This window comes from Pholcus phalangioides, unplaced genomic scaffold (genome assembly GCF_987345545.1).
Source record: "Pholcus phalangioides strain wild (caught in Gottingen) unplaced genomic scaffold, Ppha-v1.0 ptg000024l_1, whole genome shotgun sequence".
Taxonomy (NCBI): domain Eukaryota; kingdom Metazoa; phylum Arthropoda; class Arachnida; order Araneae; family Pholcidae; genus Pholcus; species Pholcus phalangioides.
The window spans coordinates 27944081-27958177 of record NW_028301616.1 but is presented as its reverse complement, the minus strand read 5'-3'; the positions used below and the strand labels follow the sequence as shown (position 1 = coordinate 27958177).

Genomic DNA, 14097 nt, shown 5'->3' with positions numbered 1-14097 from the left:
CCCTTTGAATTTAAATCTTATTTTTGTGTGCATGTACCAAAAAATAAAATAAATAATAATTTATCAAATGCATTGAATTTTATTTATGTACCTCTTGATCCAAGCTGGTAGGTATGATATTTTCATTCGGTGAGCACGAGCACATTTGTGATATAATGTCCAATGATCGCATAAGCAGAAACCTATCAGATGAGCGAACACCTTCCACAACTGTTAGAAAAACCATGTGTGGAGTGGTAGTCTTTTCAGGCGATAGCTGTATCTGAGAGTTTGTATAAAAAATATAATTTTTATATAAGTAATAATATATAATTATATAATAAATAAAAATATAATATATAATTATACAATAAATAAAAAATATATAAATCTATAATAAATAAAAAATAAAAATTATAATTATATAACTTGATTGAAAATGAACAAATTTTAAATCTGGCAATAAATAAATTGATCAAATGATGAGAAATTGGGAATACAATCATATCTGATTTATCTTTATACGCATTAATAAATTAAGATGAATACTATCTTTACGTTCTTGTCACCATGAAACAAAAATTCTGTGAAACTGCAAGACAACATTTTCAATAGTTGATCAACAACTATTAAAAATGTGAAAGTATTTTATTATTTGTGTATTACAAAAAAAATTAATTTATATTATAGAAACAAATATATAAATTAGAAAATTGTTCACATCAATAAACTAAAAAAACTTATACTAATTGAAAAATATATATAAATTTAAACACATAATATTTAAAAAAAATTCCTACTGGTAAATATTTTTTTCCCTCATTTCTAAATGAGCTATCAATAGAATCTATAACAGATAACAGGGCCTAATTTAAAAAATATATTTTGTCACACTTTTTTTTATAATTCATTAACTGAATAATCTAAGATTGTGATCTATAATTACAAACTGTCTCAAATCTAGGTACAAAAAAGGGAAATGTAAAAGCTTACTTCAGAGGCCAGATTTGCTAATGTATCATAAGCTGTCTGTTTCAAGTCTGCCCAAGTCGAATGCATACATAGAAGTGCAAACCTGAGAATATGTAATTCAAATATGTAAATATTCAAAAAATCCCCCATTGCAGAAATATGGCACATGTTAAAACACAAATTTCAAATTATAAGTCCCTATATTTACCAGTCTTCCACTCCGCTTTTCATCGGAATATACAAATGAGAATGTGATAGTCAAGATGTATTTAATTTAGCAATGCAACCTCAAAATCAAAATTACTGATTTTATATTTTCCTTACCCTTTGCTAATGTATCTCAAATAAAAATGAATATATTATAGCATATACCTGAGGAAGTTACGATTAGTAACCAAGACTGGAACATTGTTCTTCTCAAAAGACAGGTTATGCAGAATGAGGGCAACCTGATTAAGGGAGGAAAATAAAAACAAATAAGAAAGTACAGTAGTGTAATAATTTCTAGCCTCCTAAACTATATAAGTCTATTTCAAAACTTTATTATATTATGGCATTTAAATATGAATTAATGTTGAACAAATATATAAGATTGAATCTTGCAATAAAAAAACACATGCTATTTGCTCTATCATAAAGCAGCGAATAAATATGATTCAAAATGCAAGTAATTCATTTTATTCTTAAACATTTGCAGAACAATTTGAATAGAGCATAATTCATTTAAATGAATAGCCTACCTTATTTGTTAGAATAATATCATTTTTTGAAATGTTATTCTAATTTTAACCCATTTAAAAATTTTTAAATTTCATGTATGTAAAAAATACTAGCTCAATGAACTACAATTCACGTAATCAAAATTGGTGCTGATCATTTAGGAAATATTCTCCAATGAAATATGTTCGTTGAATACAAACTTGATGTTGAAAACAAACATCAAGTGAAGATAGTTTTATAGCAGAAAGTTGAAGTTCATATGCACACAGAAAACATTCCACCAAACATCAAAATATTTATTTTATTTTTTAAACTGAAAACAAACTGTTTTTAAACAACTTACCCTCAAAACTCTCTGTGCTTCTAAGTTCATTGAACCTAAATCCAACTCCAAATTCAGCAACATATCACTGTCATCTTCATCATCATCATACAGTCCATCTTAAAAAAAAACCATGTAATAGCATATTATACACATGATTGAAATGATAATTTTTTGTTTTTACTGTCTCATAAATAAAAATTTATGAGACAGTAAAAATACCTGTATATTTATTACACAAAAGGAATGAAAATTTAAACGAGGAAAAATACTTGGTGAATGAACAAAATATATTTTTGATTATAGTCATTGAGTATAATTTTCAAAATTTAATTGTTCAGTTACATATATTGTTCACACATACCAGCAATCCAATCACTAAAGCCAAGCAATTTAACAGTTCGCCAATCTATAGTCGAACGCCAAAATTTCTGCATGTTTCGACCATTGACCCCATTCCAGTTTTGAAGGTAAATTTCTTTTAATCCTGTATCTCCTGAAAAAAGGTTCAATATTTATATTTAAAGAAAGTAAAAAAAATTCAGAAAAATATTATTTGAACTGATATGCGAACTCTAAATAAATTGTTTGATTAAAAAACTCCCAGATGCTAAATATTTAAAATCACAAAATTAATAAATATTCAGTAGGACCCTCAATATTATCCAAGCTAATGTGGATTGAAAAAACCCTCAAACAATACAGATTTTATAGAATTTTGTGGTTAAAATGAAAAAAATGAAGTGTGAAAATTATGTTTAAAAAAAACTTATTACTCAATTACTGTACAATGCAATAAAAAGAAATGCTTTCTAGTATAAAGTTACATGAAATACTGTACTGTTTACAGTGATGTTACAGTTGATAGCATTTCAAAGATTACATATTAAAAAGTCTTTTCAATTTCGTCTACCATCGAGCATGTTTAAATGCTTCAGGAAGCACTGTTGTGCTTCAAAATAGCAGGTTTAAAAAGGTTTGCCTAGTCCAAAAGTCGAAAACTTATTTTTCTTATTGACCTCACCCCCATCTTAGGAGAAAAAATCCTATCATCCTTCTGCGCTAAGCCAACCTGTAAGATCCCATGTTTTACCTGTAGCTTAAATCATTTTCTCAATCCATTTCATTGCCCCTACTAGATCGTATCATGGATGCCCCGAACTGTGCTTGGGTGGGGCCCATGCACTAAAATTTAACTCTTACATGGCCTGTAAATGTAATTCTAGTGGAAATATGGCACATGGGCCAGAAAGTTTGTGTACCTATTAGCTAAATAAATGATTCAAATTAAAATACAAATAGCAACTCCATGTGATGATCAGACAGGCTATATTCATCTATTATTGCACATGTATACTACGCCTTATCATTCTAATATCTATATTCTCCCTTTACTGTTTGCATGTGAAATAATATATTCATCTATTATTGCACATGCAAACAGTAAAGGGAGAATATAGATATTAGAATGATAAGGCATAGTATACAATGTACATAAATGTGATTTCTTCACATGAAAGATACACAATTTCATAATCACCTTCGGGCCATACTCCAGTTTGCGCAACCAGTAAATTTACCAGCCTTGGAGTCCTCTCAAGATGCAACATGTAACTCCCCTCATTGGAGAGGATAGTTGAAACACTGAGAGCAAGATCTTGTTCATTTATGAGACCAGAAAGAAATGATAAATAAAGTTTGTCATAGTCAGTACGCGAAGCAAAATTTCGGCTGACACTGGATATAGCTTTCTCTGTATCTGCAAGACAAAAAAGGGAATATATGAAATCAATAAAAAAATATTTCAATTTGTCTTTAATAAGTAATTGATAACTTAAAACAACCTGGATTGCACGATTGAATGCTGCAGTGCAAAACTTTAACTGTCTTATTATTCTTCAAAAATCTAAAGAGAAACTGTGAAGAATATGGAGTTGTAAAATAGTAGGTAGTAATAGTAATATTAAACCTTTTTAATCTAATTGACACAAATAGTATGCGACTGACTAAGGTGTATCATTTTTACGAGAATTTATACTTGATCTATATTTGGTTTTGGTTGCTAAAATCTGCAAAGCAGAATATTTAAAAACTGTGATATACGTTGCAGAACAATCTCAGGAAGAATTTTAAGAAATGGGAGGAAAAACTCTTGTGTAGAAAACGCTGTTATGGAAATTTTTGCAGTGAACATTAAAATAAGCTTACAGTTTGTTGTAGAAGTATGCAAAAAACTCTGCTTCAGAGAGATAAAATGAGAGAAAACACAATTTCCTATAAACGATAATTAGCAAAAGATAGCAGAGAGCTCATGGATTTTTAATTAACCCTAAAATGCATGATTTTTTTATTTTGAGCTGATAATTTTTTCCATAATTATTGAAACCTTTGGAAAGCTAGGAAAAATACTTTAAAAATCTAATCCGTATTGTATTCCTTATACAGGATATTAAAGAGATTGTCTGACAGTCACAAAATGAGAGAGCTTCATTTTATACTTCACTCTTAATTAATGGACTGATTTTTACAAGCTTTTAGGAGACTTTGCTGCATGATCTTTGCTATCAATCATTAATTATTGCTACTTTAAATGTTCTTTTAATGCTTACTAAAATGAAATCTACCAAAACGATCTTTCTGTTAGTTTCACTCACCTGGATTCTCATTTTGTGCATAACTATTGGACATGGGCACAGGAATGTCACTGAAAAATGTTTTTCAGCTGTACCTAATGAGATATATCAACAGCTCCTACTCGATCCACTTCTGGACTTTGCTTAAACCAGCTCACAAAAAAATTATCCTCATAATGGCAAGAAACCTGCAATATAAAATAACCATATATTTTGATTACCTCAGTATATTACTCAACAGAGCATGAAATGCAAGCCTTTTTATTCCAACAAAAGAAGCCCTATTCACTCAAACTTAAGTTAAGCCTAGCAGATCATTTCTTTCATGGTATTTCAGACCAAATGTCATATTGTAATGACAAAATTGTGAAATATATTTGATAAAAGTAATTTTTTTTCAAAAATTAAGAATTAACTGCACACACACACTTTTTTTCCCACTTAACTATCATTTGGAAGAACCATTGTCATAATAAAATGCCCTTAGTGCACACAGACATTAAACACATATCAACTACAAACAGCAAGGGGGAGTGTTTTCTGGTTTAAAAAAAACTAGTAATTCAGTAATTCTATGAAAATCTGAAGTCAACCACCTTTTTTCTTTAAATTAGTAGTGTAACAAGTGAGCTGTTTACAACAGTTAATTTTTAAGCTAATAATTTTGTCAGTTTGCAAATTAGACATTATAAAAAATTTGGCAAAAAAAAAGTTATGGGACACAAAACATAGATACAAATGTTTAATACATTCTATGATAACATTTTTATGTTGATGTTTTTGGAAAACTATTTTAATTTATAAAAACCTTCACCATAATTACTTTTTTATAATAATTTATAAATCATTTTATAAATTTTATTTAAAAAAATCATTTATATATATTAAATAATATAAAATATGTTTTTATATAATATTACAAAAGAAATGAAATGTCAAATTTGTTTTGTTTAATTTTTATTTTGCGAAGGGTCCATTGTTTAGATTATGAATTTTGTGAAGGGCCTGAAAAATGGACCTGAATTTTGACTGGACAAGACCCCCAATGAGTATAACACAGGGGTAGGCCCGATCATACCCGAATTACTGACTTGTATGACATTTGGAAAAAACATTTAGTTTAACATTAAAAACACATAATATACACATAAAATTTTTTTTAATACAGTGATGCGCTTAATAGGCCTATATAATGATAGTCAAGGGACCAGGAAGACGTACAGTTGTAAAAGAGTTAGACCATAGTTTCCTAAACTTTTCGTCCCATCGCCCCCTTTATAAAAAGTTTTTCTCATCACCCCTCCGCCGTCCTTCCAACCCATAGGGTCCTATACTAAACTCAAAGCTTCTACCGTCCTTCTGGACTTTTCCATAACCTCCAAAGGCATAATATTGCTCATTTTGGGGGACACTGAGACTATTGTTGTAGATGTTATATATTAATGCTATGAAAAGGATATCGGAATCAGGGAGCAATATTGTTTTATAGGAGATATAGCATTTTATAGTATTTTCACTGTATATTTAATCACAATGCAATGTAATATGATTCAAACCTTTTGATATCAAATTAAGTGATTGCACACTAAATAATCTATATCTTCAGGTATTTTTGATGAATTGAGAGTTTTAGTATTATATAAATCTATACAACCTATATTTTTCCCGTTTCTCTTAGTTAAAAGATGATCTCCAACCATAAGGGCCAAAGGCATTGGAAAACAGTTATTTCCTTTTCATTTACACCCCTCATTTTCAAGCATCTCTAAGTTACGAGTCAGAAAATGGAATTTTTTGTTTAAAAAAATATGAATATTGGAAAACTGTACTAATGAGTGAAAAAACAAAAGATTATATCTTTTCCTATTACATGGGTTACCCCCCCCCCCCGCCCCAATGAATCATAAGTAGAGCCCAGAAATTCAGGCAAAATGCCATAAATGCCTTTTTTTTGCCTATTTTCAAACTTTTGTGGAAATGCCTTTTTTTAATTTTTCCTGTCGTAAATACCTATTTCGACACTGTTTTATGTTTATTGGTGAACTTTAGAAGGCACAGGGCTCCCACTCAAAAAATGAGAAAAAGTAGGAAAACGCAGGACTAAAAAGTAGGATGGGGGAGGGTACCCCCCTTAGACAACATAATCATAGCATAATGGAAAAAAATCCCTAAAAAATATTTTTGCAAAAAAATATTTCAAATTTTAAAAAAAAATTAATTTTGAATTAACTTTTTTTTTTCATCGCACTATTTCAGTTTCCTATAAGATTGACTCAAGCCAAAGCAAAATGACAAATGACTTGGTTACAAAACCAATTTTTGGCCAAAACAGTGTACTAGCAACCACAGATAATTCTTTGCTGTCTCTCCTCATATATATTATTCTTTTTTTGGAGTCTTTCAAAGTGCAGAGCTTGTCAACTCTCTTCGACAAGGCACAGCATATTTTGAAGACATACTTTTTTAAGAATAACGCTCCTTCGAGACCACTTTCAAAAGCACAGTGCAAAATGTGTAGATTACAAGATCTGATGTAAATAAGGCAAGGTGAACCTGTTTTAAATGCGTAGTCCATCATTTTTTAAAGGGATTTGTTCACATTTTACTGTTCAATGCCAGTGTAATCATTTTTGACAAATGCAAATTGCACTTCCATTTCAAGCTCTTTGCTGAGCATTGTAAATATTGCTTATGCCTCTTCATGCCTTAAAAATACAGAAGACAACTGAATGCTATTGGGTAGCATCAGAATCACCAAACCTAGAATAGGCCTATATATCCAACTGCTGTGAAATGCAAACTGTTGTTTCACCTATTTGCACCGTAATTTTGAATGATGAATGTTAGTTACTGTCCAAGACCATGAAGTAGTAAATACAAAATTATTTTTCCACCCAGACAGAAGTTTTTAATGACTACTATACTTGTTGAACCCTCAAACTAAGCACAAGAAAAATTAATCAACCAAATGGTCCACATAACCCCCCCCCCCCCCCAAATAACCTTAAAAATTATAAAATTTCTGCTTTGGCAGAATCATTAATTGCATTCTTCAACACTTGTAATATTTGGCAATATATCAATGATTTCCTGCTCAATTAAAATCAATTACACAAATTTTGTTGATAGGATTTGGTAAAAAAGTAGGAAAAGTAGGACAAAAACTAGAAAGTAGGACAAAAGTAGGGCATTTTTACCAAAAAGTAGGATAAAAGTAGGACATTTTACCAAAAAGTAGGACGAGTGGGAGCCCTGGAAGATATATTCTGCATAACTTAGATATTTTAGCATTCAGAATTTCAAAATAAATATATCTTCAACTCTTGGTATAAATTCTTATCAGCAATCCTGTGCCTATTTGAATGGAAAATAGACATAAGTTCCCGAGAGACAAGAAAACTGGCATAGAACTGATAAATAATCTTCATCTTTCAGATACAGTGGCAATTGATATACTGTCGAATTTGTATAAAGATATTGAGTTCTAGATGAAAGCAACCCATGTGCTATATAAGAAAAGCTGAGAATAAATTAGAAAAGTTTGTTTCTCCACATAACATGTCTAGCTCATGCACTGCACAGCATTGTAGATGAATAGCTGATCGATTACTGTCTCAATAAGCCATGGTCATGGCTCAAGCAGGGTGAAGTAGGAGCTGAAGTAGAACCCTGGGGTACATGTTTTGATATAATTTTTTTAGAATCATAAATGAACTGCAAACAACCATGACAAGTTATTTTAGACATGCACACATCTCCAGAAATTGAGAGATCTCTTCTTTAAATAGATGCAAATAGATGGAATACAAAACTTGATACTTGAAAATTTAGAGAAAAATAATGTCATTATATTATGAAAATGCTTTTTAAAAATTCCATGTGAAAACATTATACACTCGTTATAATGACCCCTCATCGTTCCACGGAAAAGGGACGTTATATTGGGTCGTTGAATCGGAAGGAAAACATAGCACAGTAGATATATGAAACATTTGGGACTTTTCTTGCCTTTCGTTGTAATGGAATGGTCGCTATAATGTGTGGTCATTATAATAAGTGTCGATTGTACTTTTGATATAAAATTCTTCAATTTCAGCTAGCACTCTTTTTACATCAAAAAATTACGTATCAAGTGTTCGATCAAATCAATTCCCACCTAACCTTGAAAGATCACACACTTCTTTTAGCTCAATAATATCAACTTAGCTATTGATGTAGTTATTATAATCTATTATTGAAAAGTAGATTCAATGAATGCTGTTAGTTTTTCAAGAAAGTATTCGGACCCATAAAATATCACATCTTTTAGTTACTTTCCCTGTTTTTCAAAATTATAAATCCCTTTATAGTGCCTATTTTAGGTATTTTTAATGCCTTTTTGCCTGCCTATTTTAACCTTTTTTGGTGCCTAACCTTCCGGGCTCTAATCATGTTTTCATTAAGGGGGAAAAAGGTTATTTTAATTTGGAGGAATAAGTTCAACTGTTATAGTTAGGCTTTCCTGACAAGACACAAGGTTTCAATGTTTTTTTCTGCCCAAAAGTATGCAAAACCTCAAATGCTCTCAAGTATGACGTGCGAAAGCCAACAGATTTTCTCTAAATGAAATTCTTATGCTAAAAAAATTCTAATAAATCAAAAAATAACAATTTTCTTAATTAAAAATTAAGAAATCTGCAGGTCTTTGATGTTTTTGAACAAACTGATTGGTTTTATTACTGTAACATCTAAACTAGGGATGGAATGAATAGATTTTGCCAAATACAGAATATTGGTTGGCAGAATACCAATTTCCTTAAAATTCATCACAATTATAAATAAAATTAGTTTTTACAATTGAAATTAAAGGTATTGGTCATTTCTAATAACTGATATTGAATTTTAATTATGAAATTTATTATTTAAAATATTTTAGAACTTCTAATTGAAGGATTTTTATTGCCATGATGCTGACAATCAAATTTAAAGATGATATATTGTATTTTAATATAACTTAAAGAATCAAATTTTTTTTTCAACACTTGTTACCAAAATTACATCTAATTAATAAAAATGTCAACCATTATTTATTCTGAGCTACTAATGCATAATAAACTTTAAAGACTTATTTCCTTATTTTTTCTCTTTAGATGTTCTCTGCCTTTTTTGCCTCTTTTAGAAGCTAAATTTGTATTTTGTCTAGACACATCCTTCAGTTAGTAAACTTGTGTATAGTTTATGCTCACTTCCACCTTATTGCAGCAAGATTATATTTTCAGTTTCATGTTTTCCTTATCCTAGAAATTCACCCTGGCATAACCTCTTTCATTGAAAGGGCACTGCACAATAAAATATAATCAGTAAAGTTTCAATTTATGGAAAAAATATTCCAATTAATATAATTTTTTAAAATTAGTTTGCTGTGCTTAGATTTACACAGATATTTGGCTGAATACCTAAGCATTTTTATTCGGCTGAACTGAATACTCAACAAAAGGGCAGAATACAGAATAGTAGCCGAATATTTGTTTCATCTCTAATTTAACCCCTCCTCCCAAAGCAGAATATACCAAAAACTGTAAAGCACATTAGAGAACAATTTCTGGAAATATTTTGATTAAAAAAAAGGAAAAACTCTTCTGAGTGAAAAACTAATATGGAAATTTTTTACCACACTGAAAATTTTCTACTAGCTCAGGGATTGTTGCATTGGTTTGGTAACCACACAATAGCAAGTGTTAGATATTAAAGCCAGGATATCAAGATTCATCTTTCTTTCTTAGGCTCTTACACTGATACATAAGTAAGAGATCACCAACACAGCCTATTTCATATGTATAATCAGTGAATTATATGCAAAAAAAAAAAAAAAAATCTGCATTTCTTACAGTGGATTAGTATACAAGCTGATTACTGAGTAATATCTGTGCAATGTTTCTCCTAAAAGGTTAAAATAGAAATGAATATTGAAAATAATTATTTTAAAAGATGTCAGATAAGGGGTCATGTGATCATTTCTCCAAAATTTCTCATATATGTCTGTAATCAAAAATAAAGAGTTTGAAATTCCTCGAATTCAAAATAATGTAGAAACTTGGCATCAACATTGGCTGACACTAATCAATCAATCACACACACTGGTGTTATGGCAAAGCAAATAATAGTGGAATAAAACCAAGTAGAAATGAATATTGAAAAATGTGTCAGAAGGAAGCCACAGACAAAGAAATGTAAGAAAGATGAAACAAGAAAAATTAGAATTCAAAATGTCATCAATGATCGCGATAACAGAACACTTCAATTTTTAAGGGGAATAGCTCATATATAGCATTGCTTTATGACTTAGTCAACTTTTTTACTTTATAACTTATGAACATGTCCTTTCATATATTCCTCATTAGCTATTTTTATATTTATGTGCACTATTATTTTTGTCTACTATTTCAATTTTTTGCCAATCTGTAATTTTTAAAAAATATACATACATATATATGGATTACGTGTTCACCTACTTTGTGGTGAAACCTAGTAACTTCTTAACATATGTTCAAAAAAGGCTAAAATGTGAACAGACTTTTCTCGACATTGAATTTCCAGCAAATCGAACTTCATTAAAATGACCCATACCCCTTCAACACATCAGATAGAATATGGGTAGTAGAAGAAAAATTAGCTTTTTTTAAAAAAAAAAAAGTGTGATGATATACATATAACAACCCCTCTTCTATTTTTCAAGATGTAATTATTGGTAGATGAATTTTGCATGTGCAGATTATACACTGGCTTTGGATTATAGGATGAAATTTTTTTTCAAAGTAGCAAAATTCACATAAACAAATTGTATGCAAAAGGAAATTAAGGAAGTTGAAATTTTTCAGAAAAATTATCTTTTTACAATTTTACAATATAGCTTACTACATATCTTAAACCTTTTTCCTCATTCAACAGTCATTATGGAAAACAAATCATTATGTCAAATTCACCATGACCCAAATCCTCTCTTTGGATACCAATTTATATATTCCCTATGAGGACAGAGCAGGGGTGTCTTGGTTGGTGTAGTGTCATTATGGAATGGGAGGTAGTTTTTAAGGAGATACTTTTTATCAAGTTTAACTTGTTATCTATATTAAAAATGGTTTATGCAACTAAATATGTCTGTGTGTTATACACATAGGGTGCATGTACAAATTATAATGTAGAAAATAGCCTAAATACGCAAAAGACAATTTAATGGACTCTCAATTGAAGATGGTCAAACAATACAAGCTAATAAATAGCTAGTTCTGACAATGTTCCAAAAATTCATATTTCCCTCAAAAGAGGAAACAAAATACTGTGTTATCCCCCTCCCCCGTAACCACAATAAAAGGCACTACAACACTATTTGGATATAGCTAAAATAATTAAAATACAATAATTCAAATCATTACAGATTTTCAAGAACAAAATATTTCTATATTGATGAGAGCATAAAGGCCTGCATTTTCAGTAGAAAGCTAGCCATTTCAATAATATTTTAGGATGAATCAACCTTTGTTACCATATTAGATAACTTAATTTTAAAAAGAAAGGTAGAAATAGAAAATCTGATACCCCTTCAAATACAAAAATTAATAATAGTTACCCATTGACACTGAAATATACAAATCAACAAAATTGCTGTTTTGCAACAAAAATTACTGTTTGTAAAGTTACTAATCCTTTGAATTAATGTAAAATTTATCATTTAGTTATAAATTTACTTAAAAAAAAAGATAACCAAAAACTAAACTGTGCACGATATATAAATTTTTAAAAAACCAATACAGTGAAACCTGTATGAAACAGTCAACAGACTCAAATAATATTCCATTTTAGACAGATTTACGTTTTATAAAGGTGGAAATAGAAGCTCTAATAATTGAACAGACTATATTTTGATTCCATTTAAGACATGTTTCCGTCTCATACAGTGTCCGTCTTAGGTTTCACTGTACTTTGAATGAAAAGAAACGACATATCACATTTCTTTTGCAAGACATACATCTAGGACAGGATGTGGTTATAAAAGCATTTTGAATATTTTCAGATCAACAGTGCGTGAATATTGCAACAAGGTAACTTGTTGCAATTTTTAGGTAAGTAAGGCTACATAAAAATAAGAGCCTTAGTATATGCTTCAATATGCTATATCTAAGAAACACTCAACACATGTCCCAAATCAGCTTTATTTTTGTGTTTATTTCAGTAGATAATGCAAAATGTAGACTTTAATTAAATTACAACGTTATTATTGCACATGCTGGTGAAATAAAGATAGAAGGCATAAGCCTATATCACTTCCTGTTCAGAATGGAAGTATTCACAAGACAACTTGAAGTCCTTATTTCAGAAAAATTTATCAACCCTACACCTAACTCTTGCTTTGAAAGGTTTTCCCATCATTATTTTATGCAATTTTTTTCATCTTTGTCTGTATACATCATTGATATATTATTATTATTTGTTAGACTATATTATGTGATTACATTATCAAGCTATTATAGAGTATAAAGCCTACTCCTATTGTCAAGATTAACCCTAAAGACATTTCAAAACATAAAAAATTGTTTTGCAAACATCTGAGTGACTCTTTTAAATAACTTAGTAAATTCGATTTTATATTTCATGCTATTTTACTATGGTCTTTCTCATTCACTCATAATTTTTTCCTGAATATTGAGAAGAAATTAAAAATTACAAGCTATTTTAAAAATTTTGAACATTCTATGTACACAAACCTAATAATTTTTTAATCAAGCAATGGTTTTTTAACAAAAAAAATTATTAATTCAAAAACACTAATTTATTACACAGTGATTCAGAAAAAAATCATTAGACTTCAACATTACATCCAATATATTTTAAATTAAAAAAACACAGTATGATAAGTAATAGGCTCACATGAATATGAAGGAAAAATGCCTGTTTTAGATTATGAACAATTAATGACACTAGTGTGTGATTTATGGAGCTCTTTTGGGGTAAAAATGGTGCCTAGTTAGCCAAAAGCTTTTTGAGCTCTTTTGTCTCATAATGTTTTCTAAAACTCACAATTACCAATTCTTTTCAATAACACCTTTTGATTTGCGTGATCTATAAACCTTCACTAATTTCTATGCTTTTTCACATCCAAGTTTGTTTCTCAGTTTTGACCATACTAGTCCAAAAGTAGAAAAAATATGCTCAATTGATGCAGATGTAATTGAATGCAGGTCTTCCAAAAATTTGCAAAAGTCTGAATTTGAAATCTTTTTTTTCTGCCTTGTAACGCATGATTTCCCACCATTTGCTTCAACTGACTATCATGTTTTGTGGAAACATTGTTCCTGGATAGAAATCTGCATGTTCTATTTGAAACATTTGTAGTGCAATAACAAATTCTGTATTCAGTTTTTCGATCCATTGTTCAGTGGAAACTTCTTGTTCCTCACGGCAGTATTCTTTTTTCTCTCTCTCTATGCCATCTTC

The 14097-nt window shown here is 29.8% G+C and overlaps 1 protein-coding gene across 1 annotated transcript in view; it reads right to left on the bottom strand.

Annotated features, from left to right (window-relative positions):
* LOC149069127 (uncharacterized) overlaps positions 1-14097 on the bottom strand; it is a 50125-nt gene that overhangs the window by 26810 nt on the left and 9218 nt on the right. Inside the window, exons 2-8 of the mRNA XM_089250738.1 lie at positions 4648-4814; positions 3534-3752; positions 2358-2489; positions 2015-2112; positions 1324-1400; positions 973-1054; positions 92-262 (exon numbers count right to left, since the gene is read on the bottom strand). Coding sequence (XP_089106864.1) covers positions 92-262; positions 973-1054; positions 1324-1400; positions 2015-2112; positions 2358-2489; positions 3534-3752; positions 4648-4681 — 813 coding nt within the window. The 5' untranslated portion in view covers positions 4682-4814. The remainder of the gene's footprint in view (positions 1-91; positions 263-972; positions 1055-1323; positions 1401-2014; positions 2113-2357; positions 2490-3533; positions 3753-4647; positions 4815-14097) is intronic.